This window comes from Elaeis guineensis, chromosome 8, assembly GCF_000442705.2.
Source record: "Elaeis guineensis isolate ETL-2024a chromosome 8, EG11, whole genome shotgun sequence".
In the NCBI taxonomy this organism is placed as follows: domain Eukaryota; kingdom Viridiplantae; phylum Streptophyta; class Magnoliopsida; order Arecales; family Arecaceae; genus Elaeis; species Elaeis guineensis.
The window spans coordinates 18,781,483-18,803,693 of record NC_026000.2 but is presented as its reverse complement, the minus strand read 5'-3'; the positions used below and the strand labels follow the sequence as shown (position 1 = coordinate 18,803,693).

The 22,211-nt window shown below is 36.9% G+C and overlaps 2 protein-coding genes across 10 annotated transcripts; one reads left to right on the top strand and one right to left on the bottom strand.

The window, feature by feature from the left end:
- The first annotated feature begins 543 nt into the window (after nt 1–543).
- On the top strand, nt 544–11,386 carry LOC105049946 (uncharacterized). Of its 2 annotated transcripts, none has more exons than XM_010929756.4 (10): nt 544–789; nt 3,826–3,918; nt 4,432–4,556; nt 5,043–5,857; nt 5,983–7,304; nt 8,878–8,957; nt 9,080–9,175; nt 9,268–9,341; nt 10,430–10,565; nt 11,089–11,386. In XM_010929756.4, the coding sequence occupies exons 1-10, from the start codon at nt 705–707 to the stop codon at nt 11,170–11,172; spliced, it is 2,910 nt and encodes a 969-aa protein (XP_010928058.1). In that variant the 5' UTR covers nt 544–704; the 3' UTR covers nt 11,173–11,386. The 2 variants fall into 2 exon arrangements, with proteins under 2 accessions (XP_010928058.1, XP_010928059.1); XM_010929757.4 differs by having other exon boundaries at nt 568–789; nt 3,826–4,181.
- Nucleotides 11,387–13,359: 1,973 nt separating this feature from the next.
- On the bottom strand, nt 13,360–20,611 carry LOC105049945 (uncharacterized). 8 transcript variants are annotated; one of them, XM_073242610.1, is made up of 9 exons: nt 20,293–20,611; nt 20,061–20,206; nt 19,673–19,834; nt 18,142–18,257; nt 14,900–15,009; nt 14,561–14,792; nt 14,362–14,422; nt 14,190–14,279; nt 13,719–14,110 (listed from the first exon to the last, which is right to left on the bottom strand). In XM_073242610.1, exons 1-5 carry the CDS (start codon nt 20,471–20,473, stop codon nt 14,991–14,993), a joined length of 624 nt encoding a protein of 207 aa, XP_073098711.1. In that variant the 5' UTR covers nt 20,474–20,611; the 3' UTR covers nt 13,719–14,110; nt 14,190–14,279; nt 14,362–14,422; nt 14,561–14,792; nt 14,900–14,990. The 8 variants fall into 8 exon arrangements, with proteins under 8 accessions (XP_073098710.1, XP_073098711.1, XP_073098712.1 ...); XM_073242611.1 differs by having other exon boundaries at nt 14,190–14,260; XM_073242609.1 differs by lacking the exons at nt 13,719–14,110; nt 14,190–14,279 and adding an exon at nt 13,360–13,685.
- Nucleotides 20,612–22,211: the final 1,600 nt, after the last annotated feature.

Below are 22,211 nucleotides of genomic sequence, written 5' to 3'. Positions count from 1 at the left end.
AAGTAGAATTGCAATCATTTGAGGAAATAATACCTATCATGATCTCTATATCCATCAATAATAATTTATGAGATGTCATGCAGCAAAATAACATTGTTGTTGGAATCCTATTAGAGACTATTTATTGCTAATTCACCTCAAGTAAATTTTATTAAAAAAAATGCAAGGGCCGTAAAAGTTAGCTACACATTATAAACCAGGTTGATATTATAAAATAAAAATTATATCTTTATATATATATATATATATATATATATATATATATAATTTTGTTGGATTAGGGTTGGGTAAGTTTAAGTTGACCCATGCCCAAAAGCCCCGTAAACAAAAACATCCTCAGATCTGTCTTCGGACCCTAGTCCATGCGCTTACGGGTCCGAGTGTGGATCTGGGTGGAGCTCGGATGGGGTGACAACCCTCTTGAGAACCCTTATCGGGAAGGAGAGCCGGCCCGGGTTCGTATGCTGTAACCCCTTCACCATTCACGTGTGATGCCACGTGCATACGTAGTGTGGGTGCCTATACGGCCATACCCCTCTTTTTGTCCGAGGCCTAGGGCAGACCAAGAACGTATCTCGCGTTTTCGGCTCTCTCCGCGCTTCCCACCTCATCTTGGCTTCTTCCCCTCTAAAAAACCCTAGTTCGCCAAGAATTGGGTTTCCTAGCATCTTTCTCGGCCTCGAGGGAGCTCGTTCTTGTGATCGATGGGAAAGAGGAAGGAGCGCCGCCTCGCGGCCATGATGGCTGCGGGTCGGAGGGTAAAGCTCGATCTTTGCGCGGAACCCTCTGGTATTCTCCAATTGCCTCCCCTCCTTCTGTTGTCGTATCTTTGTCCCCCCTCGCCTTTTTTTTTTTTTCCAGGGTTTGGGCGCTTCCCTTTGTTCTTTTTCTGCTGGTGGGTTTCTGGACGTCGATTTCCTGGAAAATTTGGATTGTGGTTAAATTTTAGTTGCTATGTGATCCCACGAGATCGATATTTTTGGCTATTCTGATCGATGTATCTCAAAAAAGAGTGATTTTTCTGAGATTTCTCATGTAATTAACCTTTTTCTTTGGTTTCTCTTTCTCACGATTCTCATATCCTTGATTTAAGCAATCTTATTTTTAATCCTTTTGAAAGATAATAAAAAAGGTTTCCTGGCTTCGGAAACTCATATGAATCAGCATCGCGAGAAGTGTCTTTTCTGTTTTTTTATCTGCCTGAGGTATTTAGCCTCATAATTTTCTAGTGTGATAGTTCGACAAAAATTTCGGCACGAGATCGGGAAAAAAAGATGATTTTTTCAAACAATGGTTATTCAGTCTAGGAGTTTGAATTCGGTGATTTTGAAGTCAGTAGCACAGTGAATAATAGAGTGACTTGTTTGAGAATCCTTCCCTCCCCTCTGATACCAGATCCGACAAGGGAAATGGTTCAGCTATGATCATATAAGAATTGAGCTGCATGGAACCTAGCTTAATTGCATGGAATCTTCTATTTATTGGCATACGTTGTTAGATTTTGGCTATTGCTTCTTTTCTGGAAGTTGGGATTCTCCGTGCCGGTGAACCATGATTGTACTGTCTATACTCCAGAATCCAGGAAATCCCTTTAATTGTTATTGTGCTTACTCCATGCATGTCATGGCAACTCTGGGAAACCGTTAATTGATGAAGCAGAAGAACATTGCATATGATGCATATATGCATTCTGTCCTATATCTGGATATAGGACCCATAGGATCACCCTTTTCTATGCCATCTTTAATGTTATTTATTCTAGCATTCTTATAAATGCAATGCACATCGAGGGAAAAAAAAAAGGGAAAAAAGGATTCACATACTTGCGTTAAAGCATTATTGAAGGTTCACCATACCGTCCAGAAGTGTCTGGTTTTGGACATCCTAAACCGTACCCAGGGAAAATTAGCATGGTTTCGCCCCTCAGTTCGAAAAATCAGGCAAGGGAGAAGGAGAGAGAGGATGGGAGAGGGAGAGGGAGGAAAGAGGGAGAGAGAGGCCAAGAGAGAGTGAGAGAGACTTCACTTAGTGAAGTCGGCAAACTTCACTAAGTGAAGTTGGCAAATCAATTGCCGCCTTCAATTTGGAAATCTCAAAAAAAAAAAAGGGCTCCATGTTTTGAAACAAAACAAGGGCAACCCTGACAGTGAAGGAGATTTCACTCTTTCTCAGCCTCTATCTTTTGCCATCCCTCTCTCTTTCTTCCTCTCTCTCCCCTTCCTCTCCAGATCTTCCTATGTCGGTACACTCCGGAATGTCATGGTACGGTTTCTCGTGTTGGTACAACCAATCTCGCTTGATTCCCCAAATCAGTGGAAGTGAGAACAACATCAGGTGAATGCTTACAAAAGTTGTTCTTTTAAAATAATTCAGGATGAAGAAGTGCTTATGTAACAAGGGCGATAGTGAGATCAGGAAAATATGCAATGCAAATAAAGTATTTTGGTAGAAGTTTGTGGCAACTAAAATGTCAAGCTTGCGATAATACTGGAGTTATTTCATCAGGCAACTGCTATTATGTGTAGTCACCAGGCAATTGATATACATCATGTGTTCTAGACTCTCACTGGATCATCATATCTTCATATGCATGTATCTATGTATGCAAAAAGAGGTGCATGAATTTAAATAGGAACTTATTTATCAATATTCTCAGTTGGAAGAGAAAAAAGAATTAGATGAATCCATAGGCGCCCTTCCTTTTCACGTTGATTAGAAACAGTATGTGTAAATTTATATGTCTAGGAATGTGATTATTAATGCATGGATGCATGGATGCATGCATGTATCTGTGCTCTTTCAACATATGTATCTATCTGTGTATCTATCGAGGACCATAAAAACATAGGTTTATATAGATATTGGGTCATGCATATAAAATATATAAGCACATATTATCATGTATGTATACATTTAGTACATGGATGCTACGAAGGTAGCATGATACGTCAAATTGGAAAGAAGTTTCACATTGTATTAACAAGGGAAAAACCTAAAATGTCAAAAAATTTGACTGCAAATGGTCTTCCATTCAAAACCTTACACCCTAGCTCTGACCTCCAACAAGGTGGATGGTTGAGGAATCTTAGCAATTTCTACCACTTAAGTTAAAACAATATTATTCTATCTTACTAATATTCTTTTAGTATGAATTTATACAGATGTTCAAAGTACAATGTATCTTGAAAGTGTTTTTGATTATTTATTTACATTTACTGCATATTGATGAAGCCATGCTTAAATGTTAAATTTTTGAAATAGTACAAATTTTTGATAGTATAAATGAAGCAGTGGATAAAGAATAATTAAATGTAAAGTGGACTAAAGAATGATTGAGTGTAAAGTGGACTGGAGAATGATTGAATGCTTTTGTACTAAATCTCCATCCACTGGGCTATTGCTTGGGATATGTGCTACGTTATTGCAGAGGGCATGATCAGATTCCAGCAGATAAGCACGATAATTTGGACATGGCTTGATAGTTATGTTTCCTGCACATGCTTTTGCATTTAGATTGTATTGGCTTCAATTTGTACTTGATGTACCCAACCCAAAGTAGCTGGGACTAAGCTTGATGGTTGTGGTTATGACTTCAATTAGTAACTTATGATTCAAGTCCTTCGGTATGTTAGCTTGGGCACTATTCAGTCCATGAGAAGTGCTTTTTTTTTTTTTAAGTTAACTTTGTCCACCTCACAGCTAAATTTTGCTTTTAAGGTAATGGATGAGTTGTTTGGCCATTCTTTCTTATGGTATCTTGTATGCTTAGTGGATTAGCAAGTTTCTATTTATGCTGTACTGACACTTATTCTTTTTTAATTATAGGAGAGATGGTGGACAGTTCTTTACATGATGAAGTAGGAGGGGAACTAGATAAGGACCACCAAGCTGGGGTCCCGACTTCACCATCTCCTTCAGGTGGGTTTCATCAATTTCTTTGAAAGGGCTATGTAGAGAAGATATGCCTGCACAGCATATTTTTGGTGGAATTTTCGAAATGTTGTACAAGCTTGTTGTATGCACCGAGTGTCTGGTTATGTAGGGTGGCTGAGGTCTGAGGAACATTCAGTAATCATTTCAGATCAGGCTGCCATTGAGAAAATTGAATGACTCCCAACCTGTTATTATCTTTTGGCATCATCTAGGCGTGGAGATTTCAGGAGGAAAAAATTGCCTTCTCGGTTCGTATGTCTCTAGCTTTATTTGGTTTCTACCTCCTGACATGATTTTTGTTTATGATTGCCAGGTGACTGTGATAAATTCTGTATTCATTCAACAGAGAATTAAAGCTTATAAAGCTTATATTCCTTTATATTTGACTATTATTGAACTGGAAATTTTATGCATGTTTCTTTGTTGTACCTAAAGTGGTTGCTCTGAGCAGCCTTTATTGGTTTTTGAGATATTTTACAAGTGAATTTGTTTCCTCAGGTCAGAAACAGGAGAATCCCTTATTGTTACTCGGACAGTATAGTGATGACGAGTTGGATGAGGAAGCAAGTAAACAGCCAAAGCATGCTGTTGAGGAGAGTTCTTCAGTTAATATGGATGGCCAGGTGATTGATGGCTTGAATTTTCCTTTTACCTTCTGCAATACAGAGTCTACTTGAGTCAACTTTGATTGAAACTGTTGAAATCATGTGTCATATTATTGTCCCTAGCTTATACATAAAAAATCACATGTTTGATGATTTCTGGTCCCTACTGTTGCTTATGTGACAAAAATACTTTACTAATCCTTTGGTTGTTTGCCTGTGGTGTTGCCATATGATAGCTGTTTTGGACCATTTAGTGTTCCGATTTGTATTATGACTTGTTTGTTCATACATCATCTTGCATTTTCTTTTGGTATATTTTTGCGGCCCATCAAGGTTTTCTTGTTAGCCTCTTGTAATTCTAATTTTTCAATTAATGAGTCATAAACATGCTTACATTTTGTGGCAATAACTGTTAGCTGTGATTTATATGTTCTGTCAGATCTATTATATGTAGGTTTTTTCTCCGGGATCTGCCCACTGATAATAAAATGTTGATTTTGACAGGTACAAGAAAGTGCAGATGCAGGTGGGAATACAGGAAACAACAATGAGAAAGCCACTACTTCTGGTGATGTCAAACAAGACTCAGATCAACTGGATACTCTCAAGAACGTGGATGGCCATGATGCAAATGAAAGTAACAATACTATGGTGGCTACTCAATACAGTGAATCTGATTCCGCAACTAAAACTGTTCCTGACACTTCTGGAATGCAAATTATCGGTGATATGACTGGTGGTTGGAAGGTTGTCATGCATGAGCAGAGCAATCAATGTTATTACTGGAATACTGTGACAGGGGAAACCTCATGGGTGATACCTAATGAATTGGCTATAGCAGGAACAAGCAGCGAGGAAAATGTTTCTTCAGCTACTGATGAAAAAGTAGATTACAGTGTGCCTGCTCATACTCATTCTGACACCCAATTGGCATCATATTCAAATGTTTTGGTTGCTGATGGTCATGGCGGTGGTGATCCAATCTCCAGAAGCATGGAAACCTATGGAAGTGTGGAGATGGGCGTAAATGGAGAGATTGTACATGCAGCTTATGATGTAAATCAAGGTTTAGCACATTACAACACTGCTTTAGTTGGCATACCTTGTGAGGAATCATCTGCACTGTCTGCTTTTGGTTCATTGCAACAATCCACACTTCTCCTTTCGGAGCATATGACTAACTCAGGGGAAGAATGTCCTTTATCGAGTGAAGATAAACTTTTGACAAGACCTGGATGCTATGAAATGGTAGATGTTCATTCTATTCGGTTGGTGAAATATGGTGAAAATTTATTGCAGAGATTGAAGGCATTAGACGGGTATTTACTATTTCTGCTTCTTTGTTGTTTCTTTCTATACCTTTACTTTTTCCTTTTTTTTTTTTAATTCGTGTTTCCAAAAATATGGTGCATTTTTTTATATCCAAAAGATATGGTGGTTTTAGGTCCCAGATATGTCTTGGAGGACTTCAGTGGACTGCAAAGGAGATTGAAATCAGAATATCTGATTGTAAAGCACTATCGTCGTATGGATCATCTCTGCTTCCATTCTGGTGGCATACAGAAACACAGCTTAAGCAACTTGAGTCCGCTATTGTCAAAGGGGAGTCTTCTAGTCTTGTTCAATCTAAAAACGACAGCAAAGTAGAGACTGAGCAAAATCCTTCCTGGAAGGAAGAATGTTCTGTGCCACATCGCATAGAAACAGGATCTGATGTGGTTGAAAGGAACAGCACATCTGGTGATGCTGAAAATAATTGCTCTTCTCTTAGCAATGATGTGGTGAAAGTACAGAGTGAAGCCAGCAACTGCATGCCTGAGACTGAAAATGTCAGGATTATAGGGCTTTCTTCTGGTTCAGTCACCCACAGCATGGGAAGTGAGAATGCAGCAGAGATTTTGGAGCCCAAAGGTGATTTACATGCTGAAGATGTGGACATGGATGTGGAAATGGAGGTTGATGAAGAAACTGTTGCAGGCCAGACAGTTGCTGAGGCTTTATCAAGTGCAGAATGTCGTGCTTCAACAGAACAGATAATTCAATCAAATTCATCAGCATTGGAGTGCCCTTCCATTCCATTAGATGATTCTAGCATTCCACCTCCTCCAGATGAAGAGTGGATTCCTCCCCCACCTCCTGACAGTGAACCAGTTCCTCCACCTCCACCTGAAGAACCACCTGCACCCGCACCATGTCCTCCAACTTATGATAATACCCTGCCTCCTTACCAGGATCAGTATAACTTGGCATACACTCTTCCAACATATGAGTATTATGCTCCTGTAGCAAGTGAAGTTACAAATGCTAATTATTATGCACAAGCTGATGGCTCTCATGTTGCTCAACCTCAGCCACCATCTTATTATGAACCAGCTATTGCAAGTGCTTTTCCTGAAGTGGCTGCAGATGTTAATCCTGCTGAACCTATAGCATACTATGACCTTTCAAGTGGTGCTGTTCCTCATGCACCTGTAGTCAGTAGTACAGGATCTGGGTTTTATGTTGAATCTGCACCTGTCAATTATCATAGTGCTGTTACTGCAGCAGATTATACAAGATCTGTTGGGTCTGCTGTGGATTCTGAGAGGACTTCCTTATCCCAGGTGAAGCCTACATCTGATATGTGTGCAGTTACCAGCGAGACTGAGACAGCCAGTGTGCAAGCAGATTCCATTGCATCCACAGTCCAAGCTGCTGTAACTGCTTTGGGGAATGGAAGTGCCACTGCCGCACCATCTTCAGCTTCCCAAAAGAACCAATCCAAAGGTCAGAGTCCCTAGGAAACTTTTTACACACACATGCATACATGCAGACACTAGTTATGGCACACATGCTTATGCTTTTTACACTCAGTAACAAGTTATATATGGATTTCAATGTTAACATTCCAAATGCATCTTTGATTAAATAAGAAAAGGAACTCTGATTTGAGAGATCATACAAAAAATAACCATAAAAAAGTGGTTTTATTGTAAACATTTACAATCCATAAATTATCCATTATGTTACAATATATATGTGGAAGCTAAATAATATAATGTATGTAATTATATGTTATGACTTATGAAAGCTGAATGGGCATTATATAATAGTCAATACTGCCATTTTTTAGTTTTGTTTCTGTTTAGAAAATGTCATAGTTTCATACTAAAATCTGTATAAATATACAGTGCTGTTAATATGAATTGAAGTCCATTCATTTATGAGGTTGTTTCCAAACTAATATACTATTTCCATCCTAAATAAAAACAGCCCACTCAGGTCAGCTGTTAGTCCGAGGCTTTGTTTGGGTTGGGAATAGTATTATCCAAGTGGAATGGTTGTAAAGTTTTGGAGAAAATGGAGGGATAAACTGAAATAATGTATTCTAACTCTTTACCTGAATTTATTTATCTCTGGTAAGCCATGTGAGTTAGTAGTTTTTTTTTTCCTAAAGGCCTTTGGCTCTTACTGATTTGTTTTGCTTCGGAGAATGGATTGCTGTTTTGTGAGAAAAGCAGTATTCCATTTTATTTGGCATTATCGCTGGACCAAATAGGGCTTGAGGGAGAGAAACAATAGAAAGTGTACCTCTCAAAATTGGGAGTGCATTTGAAATTACATGTATAAGAGAAAAATGTTAGACTGGGGATCACAACTGTTGATGCAACCTCTCATGTTCATTGCATATGCTAGACTCTGGATAGAAAATTGGAATATAAAGATTAAGTGAGATAGAAAATTGGAATATAAGGATTAAATGAGATGCAACAGGAATGCATGGATTTCTGTTGGATGGTTGAGAGAGGAGTGCTACACATGGATAGGCAAGACACTGGTACTTAATGCTTGAGGCTGTCATTTGAGATGGGAGGAATTCCAAGATATTGGGTGTGATAAAGGTGAAATGCCACTATAACTCCATCTGAAAAAATGATTGGGCATCGCCTAATGGGGCAATAGAAGGGCGAATGTAGAGAGACTGTATGAGGAACCAAATCGATGAGAGGAACCGCATTCTTTATGAATCACAAGGTGAGAGAATGGGAAAAATATAAAGGAGAGAAAAAGGGAGCCATTAAGTCTCACAGAAAAAAGGTTTTTTTTTTGGGGCTATTAGGTATAGGAGCATTTGGAGTTACGAATTGTTTCCACATATAAGAGTGTTACTGCAGATGCACTCACCCATGTGTGCGTGGGTGGCTGCGCTTGCATGTGTGCCTGGGTTCGTGTGTATATGGGTGTTTGTACAAACATGTGTGCATGCACATGCCTTGCTTCTACAAGTGTTTTTCTTCTGGTGCCATATACCATTATTTCTTTGCTAAATGATGTTCTATTCTCCTGTCTCTTATACCAGTTGCACGTAGCAAGAAGCGTACAGTTGCAGTTGCTCCAACTTTGAGGTCCAACAAGAAGGTTTCCAGTTTGGTGGATAAGGTATGTTTCACATCTTATTAGCTTCTTTGTGAACTGAAACCATTACTTACACACTGCATGTGTGTCAATGTGCACTTGGCTGCACCTGAACAATATTCTAAATGGTATTTTCATTTTATCAGTGGAAGGCTGCAAAAGAGGAATTACATGGGAATGAGGATGAGGAACCTGAAAATGCTTATGAGATCTTAGAAAAAAAGCGTCAGAAGGAAATTGAGGTATTTATGAATGCATTTTCTGTTTATTTGTTGTATAATTTGTTGCTGGCCCCTTTTCTTCCCTTCTAGTGTTTACTTATTCACAAATACAGGAATGGCGTACACGTCAGATTGCAAGTGGGGAGGCTCAAGATAATGCTAATTTTGTTCCTTTGGGTGGTGACTGGTATGTTTTCTTTGAGGCCCAAAGTTCAAAACTTTCATTTATGATTGTAGTGATATCTTATAATAATACTAAGATTTTTTTTTTTAATTTGATGAAGTTAGTGTTGACAGTATGTATCTGATAATAATAGTAATATATATGTTATATGTTGATAAAGTTACTGTTGTTTTTTTTTTTTTTTTTTGCATGTCTTATAATAATACTAAGGAAAAAAAAAAAAAATATATATATATATATATATTTTTTTTTCATTTTTTGATGAAGTTACTGTTAAGTACGTGTGTGCATGTGTTCTTGCATGTGGGTGTCTGTCATATGAAAAACCGGAACACCATTATCATACCCATGCTAGTGAGAACTAGCATAATTGACTATGGAACTGTATCACGCCATGCTGTGCCAGTCATGCAGGGGCATGGTGGCCTCTTGTCAGCATGGACCAGTCCAGAGCTGTACACATGATGCAGAGGTGTGTAGCTTGGTACTTTGCCTATATATGTTCTGCATGGTCAATACCACGTGGTATGGGCTAATGTGGAACGAACTAAATCCTTGGACTAGACACTAGCAATGCATGTGATGCTTTGATTTATGATGAATGGTTAGTGTTTTGTGCTTATCTCTATTGATAGTGGGTTATTTTCTATAAAAGAAAGTGGGCATGATGTCTAGGCAGACCATGATATAAACAGAGATGCATGGGGGATACCATCACCTTGATTAGATATCTAGAAATTTTGTTTTTTGTTTGATGTGAGGTTCTTGTTTAGTATGATCATATGATAGCAGTAGCATCCTACTTCACTGATAGGGTGTCTGTGTTATGTTCCTTGTATATATTCCTAGAGTATCTGCTAGCCATTTCCAAGATTCATTGTCAATAATAATTACTTTAACTCTAACATCCCTTGAACTGAAAAAGAAGTGAAACGACATGGGAAATGCCAAATTACCTCATTGAGATTCTGCATCTGCTTTAGTTCATCTTGTCTATTTGGACTTTGTGACTGTGCATCACTGTGTTTCATTTTAAGCTTATGGAAGGTGAAACAAACACATAATAATTTGATTGCATATGGACTGCACAGGCGTGAACGAGTAAAACGCAGGAGAGCAGAAACGAAAGCTGAAGCAGGTGAAGCACCAAGGGAGCAGGGAGTTGAGAATGAGAAAAAGCAGCCTGATCTAGTACAACTCTCCAAAGATCTCCCTTCCGGATGGCAGGTTTGCCTAGCAGCACATCTACCTTTATTTTTCCTAAATATGGACATCCGAATTTTCATTGCAATGCTTCTAAAGAAATCCAATTTGAGTGACCAGATGCATCTTATTTTTTATTCCTTATCTCTTTTTTTTTTAATGAAAAAACTTGCTTAAAAATAATGCAAGTAGACTATTGTACTGATGGGTGTATTAGTCCTGATTTTTTTACTTTTTGTACATAAGAAAAACCCTTGTTGTCTTTTGTTTAAGATCAAGTGTCGTAGTACATAGAAAAACTAGAGTTTTCAACATGATTCCATCTCCTATAAACTACTTATAAAGAGATGTTTTACGTCTTGGCTTTGGTCAAACATGCATATTTTGATAAAATGTTGTTGGCTTGAGTCTAAATTGTAGAAAGGAGGCATATTTGCAGTTGAAAAGAAAAAGACTTTTTCTTTTGCTGTATTTCCTTTTTCTTTTTTTCTGTTTTGATACGAGGAAGTACATTTGAGCTTGTTCCTAATGCTTTGTTTATCTGCAGGCTTATTGGGATGAATCAACAAAGGAAGTCTACTATGGAAATAGCATCACCTCAGAGACAACCTGGTCTCGGCCCACAAGATGAAAAACCATTTCTTAACAATTAATTTTCAATCTTTGATGTTCTCAACTGCATGTTTGGTGGCACTCAGAGAAGGTTTTTGTCGAGAGAATTGTGTTTCACCAGCTGCCTCTTTGTAATACAAATCTGAGTCGCATTCCTCATGTTCCCTCCTTGCTGGTTGGCAAGTATTTTTTTTTTCCCAATATTTATCCATACTAATGTTCTGATTGTTTTATGCTTTTGTTGTCCATATGTTTTTCTTAATAATTCTTGCATGTTGGAGACCATCTGGTCATTTTATCGCTGCCCGGGTCATTTTATCAATGGCCTGCCTAATCACCAGCACTTCTGCAATGCATGGATGGCTGCTGGTGAACTGAACCTTTCCGGTTTTAGGGAGACTTTGAGAGGATCTGTATTTTCGCAGCTAGCATCCTTGGGAAATTGTTCATTGCGCTTGCTCTGTCAACCTATACTCTTTGGATAGGGTCGACTCAATTCCCTTGACCGTTTTCGCATATGATTGGCTTATGCAAGTGGTTGTGATTATACTAACTTAACGAGAAATTTTTTGTGCACAGCTTGCGGCGTAGAAAATCTAATGTGGGGTGTATCACTTTATTTCATTGAATCATGCAATTATCATTTTTCATCGTGTATTTAATATTTATAATTTTAATTATTTATTTAAAATTTTAAATAATAATTTTTTTTAAAAAAAATCATGATATTTTTTATAAAAATTATAATATTTTTTTAAAAAAAATTATGATATTTTTTTACAGAATTATAACATTCTTTGATAAAAGTTATGATATTTTTTTCATAGAATTATGGCATCTCTTCGTAAAAATTATAGTATCTTTTTTCTTTCGAAGGTAGATGTCATAATTTTTAAGAACGAATGTCATAATTTTTAAAAAGTAATATCATAACTAAAAAATAAAGATATTTTTATCATATAAAATTTTTAAATGAAAAAGATAATCTGCAAGTACTAAATATTGGAAAGTGATGATTATGTAGATTAATTGGATAAGATAGTGTGTTCTAAGTCAGATTTTCTATATCGATTGTGGTGCACAAAGAATTTCTCTAACTTATATGTATTATTATTTTCTCATTTGGATCTTTACATTTGAATTGAATTTAGAGACCATTTTTCCCTTTCAAAAGAGGGACTGGCCCCTATTTATATTAATAATATTATAAGGTTATAATTACAAGGCCGAAGATATTATTTTTAAAAAGAAAAGGATAAGGTTACATGGATAAGAAAGATCCTTATCTCAGAATCAGATCATTTGATAACTTCACATGCTTCCATGGGTAGAGGTGAGACATCATGTAGATCGTGCATGCAGAAAAATGATCAGCTTTCGGTGTTAGACATTTTGGATGCATAAAGGTACTTTCTTAGATCCACAAAGCCATCTTTCTGCATATGGGCTGTCTAGTTATCGAAGAAGAAGATGATTCACCTAAAGAGTTCAGGGGCTGAGAGAGTTTCAAAGTTGAAAACTCTATTGTTCTTTTCTAACCAAATACATCAACAACAAACAGCCAGTAGAGAGTCGAAAGTTTTATTCACGATCAGATTTGATAGTCCCGATCTTCAATCACCCCAGAAATCAGATAATTCGGTGGGAAGATGATAGTTGTTAATATACTGCAGCAGTTGGGTCTAAATAAAGGAAGAGTAAATGCATGAAACAAGGAGATGATCTGCTGTTTCATGATGGTTATCACAGAGAGGGCATAAGCTTGGGTCATGGACTCCTTTCTTAGCTAGAATGTCGGCGGTTAGAATCTTTTTTTAAAAGCTTAATCAATTGAAGATTTTAATTTTTTTTCGAAAACTGTTGTTGGAGCTCTATCTCCAAAACCTACCATCTCTTCCATTAGATAGGTGGGTTGAATGGGTCCAAAGAAAATTCCTTTAGCTGCACCGTATAGTGTGTACTGAAAGGTTTTAGCTTACATAATTTCTTGGGTTTTCGGGATGGTAGGCTGATTTATTGGTTTCCTAAATCTCTTCTCATAAATTAATGTTATTTTACATTAACGTTTATCTATATTTACCAAAATAATATGATGTACAAAAAAATATGGTTATGGATGTACCTTAAACTTAGCAAGGAGATTTTAAGTATCTTTGTTAATCATTTAAATATTTCTTATATACAATTTTTTTTATATGATACTGAAATGTTATGGGAGCCAGGTTTTGTCAAACGACTTCATATTAGATAAATATCTTATTCTTCATATACTCCTTTTTCAGAAAATGTCTCATTTAATTCAGTTATTTACCATTCAAGGAACGACAGTTTTTTGAAAGAAGTGTGAACCTCACCAATTCCCCGATCATCTTCCCAAATGGAGGCCACAATTACACCATGCTCATTGACCAACATTCTTGTCTTCTCACGACCGAGCAATCCTTCGTGAGAATGGTGGCTCGGAGACTGCATGCAGGGTTGCAGATGTTAACAGAGGGCCCAGTTCTGAAATGGTCGAACCCTGTAGCCAATCTGATCAGGTTGGATAAAGCATAAATCAATATCTGTCAATCTGAATCAAGTCTATTTATTAAACAGATCAAAAATTCAAATCCAATCATTCTATTAAATAGATAAATCTGGCAACTTGTAATGGGTTAAATCAAGTTAAAAGGGTTAAATGGGTTAAGCATTGCTATCCAATCGATGCTAGATATGCCATGGCCTTCAGAATACTCGCATTGATTCCTCATGGAGAGACTTCGATCTTCGATGGTGTTTGAAAGTGAGAATCAAACAGAAAGCCGATGAGTGTGAATCTTGACGACCAAATGCCAATCTTGAGGAAGCTGATGACAACAGGCATTTCCCCTTTACCTGTGAAGATTCAGGTGCTGGTATTGTATAGGGCCAGGTTGTACACCCCGATCCGCTGGGGTTCAATAAGAATGCAGGATCTTCCTTAAAAGAAATAAGTTACAATGGATAATGCCTAGTATTTGAGAAATACTGCACTATTCCCATATCATAGATTACCAGTATAGAGATTGGATCCCAACTCATTCAGAACCCAAATGATCCTCTTCTCTTTTCTTTTTTTTTTTTCCCTAAAAAAAAATTGTGCACCTTGACAGTTTGGAAACCACAAAGGATTAAATATTTATTTTAAAATCTATAAAACCAACTCACACATAACTGCATTTCTTACCGTGTCTCTTCTCCGCCTCAAACTTTGTAAATGAATGTGGAACAACGCTACAATTCAAAACCTACCATCAACAAGCACAGCATATCGAACCTTTAATTCCCATTAATGTCTTACCCATGATTAAAAATGAAGAAGGGTAATGAGAATTAAATAGATGAAACACCATTTTGATTAAGACTAGTTGCTTCATATTTATTACCTAATCAAAGCTTCAACTCTGCAGATTATCCCTCAACTAAAAACATGACCACTCTGTTGGTACGCCATGGCTTCAATTTCTGAATCAACAGAAATTGCCGTCTTCCATTTTCTTTGATAGCTAACTTAACAATGAGGATCTTTGCAGCGTCAGTATTGCAGTTGATGATAGCGTGGTCAATGCTTTAACTGCCACAGTCTCAACCTCCTCCCTCCAACCAGAAGTAAATTGCCTTCATTTCAAGAGAACGGTTAACATTCAGAGCATCACTACCCCGAGCAATGTAACCTAAAGCACTCAATTACAGAAAAAACAAGAGCATGACTTTCAACTACATACAAATTTGATGTGGTTGACAGCCAGTTCCACTTCCCCAAGTTGCGTATCTCACATAAGTTGGAGAAGTTCAAATCCACCAGCTGTGGCCACTTCAGGTCATTCCGCAGCACCTGTTCAAAATACACAAGAAGCTCTAAAACCCGGCATGAGGATAATATTCATATGTTCATATTTTGTTGAATAACCTTATACCATTTTGACAACCTAAATGAGTAGTAGTTCATTGAACAATCTAACACAAAAATCACATAGTTGGATATTACAATCTGCCAAACATATTTTTCCAACATCAGCTGATAGACTGTCAGAGACATTACAGGAAGTAGAATATTTGCTTATTTGTAAACAATTTAGTATTTAAATGGCTAGAAAAAGAGACATCATTTGCACAATCTGCAAATAGGCTCTGCATTTTGTAATGGTTATCAATTCATTTAAAAACATTAAGTGATGCACATACTGCATATTAGAGGAAGTTTAGGTATGGGAACATTCAAAGGTAAAAAGTGATGGGTTGAGCATATTCAGCTTGGACCAGAGAGGGAGGCATCAATATGCGTTTCAAATCCAGGGAAGGGTCAAAAAACCTGCAGATCAACAGATTATAGCACAAGTGCCATTTCCAAACATCTTCTCTTGGATAAGCACCAATAGTAAAGGATCTGCACAATGAAACCCTAACAGACGTGTGAAGGCCTCTTCTTCAAGTAAAACCATGATATCAAAGGGGAAAATTTAAATAAAATATAACAGTTCTCATGTTTGGCTTCTTGGGAAATCACAAAAACTTATTCATTGCTCATAAGCTGCAATATATTAGCTCAAAAATTGGAAATATTCTTTAACAATGAAAATCAGAGAGAAAGCACTCTGCACCAGAAGACCGATATATGAATTACAGTTGCCTGATGAGGATAAACTATCACTGCTTCATTTGGTTTGGGTCCATGAACTTCTCATCAATGACAATTTTATTGTTTAGAACAAGATTCACTGTCTCAGCATCAGACCCCAAATTGGTACCATTTTATTACAGTGTTGATATATGGTACGGTTACTATGGCATGAGACTATGAGGCATACCGAGTATTGGTACAATACAAGATTGTGTACTGGTTCGGTAGTAGTGTGGTATGCCTAGTATGATATGGTACCGACAGATACAGCATACCTTGGTTCAAAATACATAAACCACAAGTTACATTCCTTGTCCTTGATGTTGCTACACAGATTATTTGAGGTACAAGCATCTCAAAAATCTGTATGAAAACCAATCTTTTTCCACTAAGAATAATTATTCTTTAAATTCAGCTACTATTAAATCTTCTATACTAACCCCAAAGAACTACATTAAAAAAAAATAAATAAATCAATTCAAAGTCCATCTTGAAAGCATGATTTAATAAAACTAAATATTCTCTACATAAAGGGATAAAGCAATTAAGCAAATAAAACCAAATCTTCAACTGATGGCAAATATATTTCATATGTCATAACTAGTGTTTAGCATGTCTAGAATAAAGAAAAAGGTTAGCTCAAAACTAGTTCTTTGGCAAACAGGAAAAGAAATAGATGACCATTCAACACATCAAGCATATCAGTAAGCAGCATTAACTAAACCCATTAATAACAAGATTCACTGGGCATCATACCATGCAAAGATGCAACTTCATCCACCATGCCACTAGATTAGACATCTAGCAAAATGGGTTTGGTTACAGGGGATCAATGTTGTGATATAAAGTAAACAAGGTTGTATCATCAAATGCTATAATGTGGTCCTGCTCTGGAAACAAAGAAATAGTAGATCACTTGAATTTGGTCACCCGAATTCTACCTAGAGAATGCCACCTGCTCTAAAATCTCATCTCCATTTCATTACATACCACATCTTAAAACAAAAATCTTTATCTTGACTATTTAATTAAAACTAATATCTATTTTCTTTTCTTACAAAAATTAATATTAATTAAATAATTAATAAAAACTTTCTCTTTTTTCTGGTCACCATGTTATATGTTAGTTCAAAATATAAAATAAGGGAGTGACAATATTAGTGTTGCAAAATCATGGACAAAAGGTACTGTTTGGAGAGCTTTTGGTGGGGAACTTGCAAGTTTGGTTTGGGGGGAGGCAGGCATCGGCCGAACCTTATCAGTAATCAGACTACAACAGTTTTGATGAAAAGTTACTCACTTTTGACAGTTATATGATTCCAGAAGATGATCTAGAATGGGCCAATCACGTTTATCGGAAGTCAACAAGTCAGCTTTGTTCTCGTTGATCTATCATATGAAAGAATGATGAATATGATGAAAACAAGATTAAATGGAATCAGAATAGACCGGATGACATGGTGAAGGGTCTCTGGGTTGCTCTGCGACATATGCATATCATGATAACCTGGGTAATTTATAGACCAACACAGAAGCATATCATGACAACTTGGGGTAAATCTCATAAGAGAACAAATTGGCACACCATGTTGGGCAACAAGAAGGGTTCAAACTTCAAACAAACAAAGATGAACACAGCACGGGTGGATGCAGTTGTGGATGAAATGACTACATCGAAGGAGGTGCAAAAGGTGCACCCATTGACAAATTGATGGAAAACTATGTGAAAGTGTCCTGGACCTCAACAAATATGAAGAGACCCTAGTAAGAATTGGTGCTCTAATCTGCATCAAAATGTCTAGAGAACGGGGAAATTTTAATCTAACATGCACAGAAGTTTCGATAAAGGATTTAGAACAGTTTGTAATAACACTAGGGATAGCTTTTGACAGGTATAAAGTCAAACCTAAATATATTAGGACAAGGCTTGATGGTTAAGGTTATCTGATTTCTATTTCAGAACCATCACAAGCCTTGCATGAGGTAAGAAGGTTTGTCTAAAAGAAAGGAGGAATAAAAAATTTGACAATTATCAATTGACGTTCCAAATTACCCTTACGAAGGGGTAGGTCCTAAGTGTAAATCAATAGGACAGTCAAAGATAGCAACATATATGTTGCAATTGCTCATCTATTGGTCAAACATTGTTTTCTCCAATAAATAATCCATTGTCATCTTTAATCACACTCATGATAAGCTAAGCCAGGTTGTGGGCTCATCATATAGCCAACCTTGTTCCCTTAATTTCTGTTTTTGAAACTTCACCAGTTCATCTCACTGAAAAATAATAAACTATCAAATGTTCAAGTTTGGAATTGAATATTAATAAAGTCAGCAACTTCAGACCTTTTATATCTCTTTTTGGATCCGCATGGGCAGAGAGCATTTCTGCTTATTGCCCCACTCTTTGCCAAATTAGATCTGCCAGCATCCACTGGTGTTGAGCCCATCAGTTTTTGCACCTACAAAACAAGAATAAGGCTCAGTATCTTAAAAAGTGGTCCTTCTTATTTATGTATCAGAAATAAAACATAGTTGATATTAAAAGCTAATGCTTATGGCAAAATGATCCATCACATTGGCACTTACATGTCAAAGAGTTCAAATTCTAACATGCTATCTAGTGTCAGAATGAAAAATTCAAGCACACATTGTAATCTGACTTCACTATGGGCATACCACAATCCTGTCAGTTATATAGAACATTCTCACAATAGCCTTGATGATACTTGATGAACCCAAGGATCAATCTTCATCGATAGTGTAGAATCTTTGTTAGTTGTATCAGTAAAACCTAAATTTAAGGAAATAACAGATCATGCAACTACCCCTGCCTGCAAAAGAAAAAAAAAGCATGGAAAAAAAATGAAAATTATGATGACATATCTTCTAGCAGAAGTTAACCAGAATGGTCATCTGCCATCTGCTGAGTAAATCCAATCTTCATTTTAGAACTCCTTTGTTACATTCCACAATTCAAATAACGTGAGTTAATTCCAATCCAAATTAATCCATGACAAATTAACAATTTTATAGAGTTCTGGGATATTTAGCTAATATTTCTAACTAAATCCATCCCCGAAACTACAATTTATAGACAACTAAGAAGGCTCCATACAATTCTTGGACCTGGTTAATCATACTGGATATCAAACCAATACCAGCTATTAGACCAATAGGTTGTCTCATCAAATCAGAATAACATGACACAGGTTTTTGCTTTTGATGGAGGCTCTACAAAGGGGCCGTAGAAAATGATATGGCACAATTAATTTCACCAAATGCTTTATAATGTATGAGCGGGAACAGCAATCTTCTTAAACAGGACGGATTGTGTGAAGTAATTTCAAAATGATCAGAGAAAGAACCTGTCAATCAAGATAAAATTTGTCATTTTGTTTGAGATCAACAACATCTGAAAGAAAAAAATTTGCTAGCAATCTTAGTCACACAGTTTACATGCTCATATTTATCATTCCTTACCACAACTTGCCCATAGAGAACTTTAATATGAAGCCAAATTTTAAATTTTTAACAGCAAGAGAGAGAGAGAGAGAGAGAGAGAGAGAAGGATTGCAATGGCATGTACGCACATTCACTTTAAAAGAACAATAAAACAGGACTGCACATTTTCGATGGTAAAATAATCAAAATCTGCCATTTAACTAGAAAATAACTGATGATCTGGCCCCAACCTCTCTTTCGTTTTGAATAGGTTTTCTTGCAACATCTCTTAAGATTTGCCAAAAACAACACCACACTCAGATCTTGGAGTGATAAAATAAAAGATCCACTCCATATAGCATATAACTCCATCCGGGTAATAATAGTTCAAATTTCTTCATTTAAATATGTTAATTAATCGAAACAGAAGTACCTCGTTAAAGTTCTTTGGCAATGGCTTTCCTTCCTCCTTTAACTTATCAATTTTCTTCTGTGCCTCTTTGGCCCACGTGTACTTCGCCAGTACATCCTCAACGTCAGCTATCGCGCAATTACAATGCTTTGTCGCATCACGTTTGTGGCTAGCTTTGAGATTCTGCAAGTGCAACATCAATTCCAAATAGTAGCTTACAAACAGAACCGCATAAAATCTAGCAAAATCTAATCTTTTTGCGGAAAAAAGACAGAAGAACCATCTATTTCTTCATACTGACGTCGAACCGAGGTTTGAAATTACATAAAAGTGTGCGTAGTAAGCATTTGATCGATAAATTAGAAGAAAATTCCTTTTTTGTAGAAAAAAGGGTGGGGGTGGAGGGAACCTCTCCCGTTGGATCGATGGAGCCAAGGTAGCGAAGGATGGCGATGTGCTTCTTGAAAGCCTCGGACATGGTAGCGCTGCTGCGCCCCACCTCGAACTTCCTGAAGGATCCCAGCATCCGCGCCTTGTCCATCTGATCGGCAAATTCTGCAGCCGCCCGCTCCATATCAACACCACGCCACAAATCAATCAATTGATTTTATAATTACAACGAGAGAGAGAGAGAGGCTGACCGATGAGGGAGAAGGAGGAGGAGGAGGACTTGGAATCGGTGGTGGATTTGCCGGTGAAGACGCCTTTGATCTTGTCGAACCATCCGCCGCTCTCGACGCAGGGAGTAGAGGAGATGGATCGGGCGAGGAGGCGGAAACGGAAGGAGTGTAGAAGTGTGTGAAGCGGGTATCGAGAGCTCATCTCTCTCTCTCTCTCTCTCTCTCTCTCTCTCTCGTCTACCTGACTTCTTTTTGTCTTGTGCAGCTGTGCTGCACCGTCTTCTAGTTTTTCTCCTCCGTGTGCTTCTCTCAAGTTGGGAAATGGAGCGTAGACCGACTCCGAGTGGCATGGGTTTAGTAGGGTCTTATTTCGCCGCTCCACTGGGCCGGATCTGGACCACGTTATAATTCTTTGAAAAAAAATATACCATCCCATCTGATTAGATACGATTGATCAAATTAAAATTTTTTACATATAAAAGATGATTACATAATATTATAAAAAAATATATTTTTACCATCTAAAATTTTATAAATTTTTAATGATAAAAATATTCTTCTCTCTTTATAATTTTTGAAAAAAAAATTATGACATTTTATATACAAAAAATCATAATTTAATAATAAGATGTTATAATTTTTGTAGAAGATGAAGAGTATTTTTATCATTCAAAATTTTAAATGAAAAATTTAAATTACAGATATTAAATGCGTATTAGAAAGCGGTATCTATGTGACCTAATCAGATGGGGTGGTGTATTTTTTTACACCGCATAGTGTATAAAAAATTTCTTTATGCTAATTCTCTTTTCACAGTCTTGTGATTCAAGTGTATGAACCATGTTAACCATAAAATATTGAGGATATATTTGGTTTGAGAGAGTTGGGCTTGGAAATAAAATAAGCGGCTCTAATTCCAACTCTTTCGTTGAGGGGTCTCTTTTTGGTTTTGATTCCCAGAAGATGCGAATGCCCTAAACCTCTAAAATTCAATTTAGACTCTTATCTAGTATTTCAATTCTATTTCGATTCCAATTCTAATTAAAATCAAATACATCAAAAAATATAATCATTTTGCTTACTCCAATCCATTACAATTATGGTTCCAATTGCGAACCAAAATGCATTCTCGATTATGTTATGCACTAGCAATACTTAGAGCTCTCTTCAAATCCATCATATTAACTGACCATGTCATCATAATTGTAACGACAGTAATCTTAATAATCAATTCTTGTTCTGATTGTTTGGGTGTGAAGCGTCATCCACTATGTATTCTCATGTGTGGCCGTCTCTGATTTTATTTTAATCCTTTTCATAATAACTTTTTTCTATTATTATCCTTGTTGGGATATTCGGATTTACTCTCTCAATTTTTTATCGACTGTCCGATTCAAGGTCGGCTCTTCCAATTCTATATATGTCAAATCAAACATATAACTTCTAAACTCTAAAGTAAAAGTAGAACCATATTCAGATGCCAGATGCTACTTTCGATGGAAGTAACGATGAATGCAAGCTTTGTAGAATTGATAGAACTTTGACTTGCTATGATAGATATCCCTTCACACACCATTCAAGATGTATAGGGTTGAGCAAAGCATTTATATCTGGTGGGGTGTGGAACTGACAATATTGTATTGATTATCACCAACACCATCAGGTACTTTCCTGACAGTGGCTACAAAGACCAAACCTTGATAAAAGAAGAAAATGAATATGCTGCTTAGTCTGATAATAGCAATGGAGAGAGTGTTAAAATATATCAAAATCATACCATTAGTACACTAACATCTTATCGGCTATTAGCATCTTCAGACGGTCACCGATACTATATCGGTTTCCGATCCACTCTCAGTCATAAACCATCAAACAATCTCCGGTTGGCATAAAGAAATGATGACTTATCTCGCCCATGGACCTCTCTTGTCAGTTGCCGA

Coding starts and splice junctions, on each gene's coding strand:
- LOC105049946 (XM_010929756.4), top strand. CDS start 705: ATGGGAAAGAGGAAGGAGCGCCGCCTCGCGGCCATGATGGCTGCGGGT. Junction 4,557..5,042: donor CAGTTAATATGGATGGCCAG/GTGATTGATGGC, acceptor TGATTTTGACAG/GTACAAGAAAGTGCAGATGC. Junction 5,858..5,982: donor AGATTGAAGGCATTAGACGG/GTATTTACTATT, acceptor TGGTGGTTTTAG/GTCCCAGATATGTCTTGGAG.
- LOC105049945 (XM_073242609.1), bottom strand. CDS start 20,473: ATGAGCTCTCGATACCCGCTTCACACACTTCTACACTCCTTCCGTTTC. Junction 20,207..20,292: donor CTCCTCCTTCTCCCTCATCG/GTCAGCCTCTCT, acceptor GGGCGGCTGCAG/AATTTGCCGATCAGATGGAC. Junction 18,258..19,672: donor TGCCAAAGAACTTTAACGAG/GTACTTCTGTTT, acceptor CTTGTTTTGTAG/GTGCAAAAACTGATGGGCTC.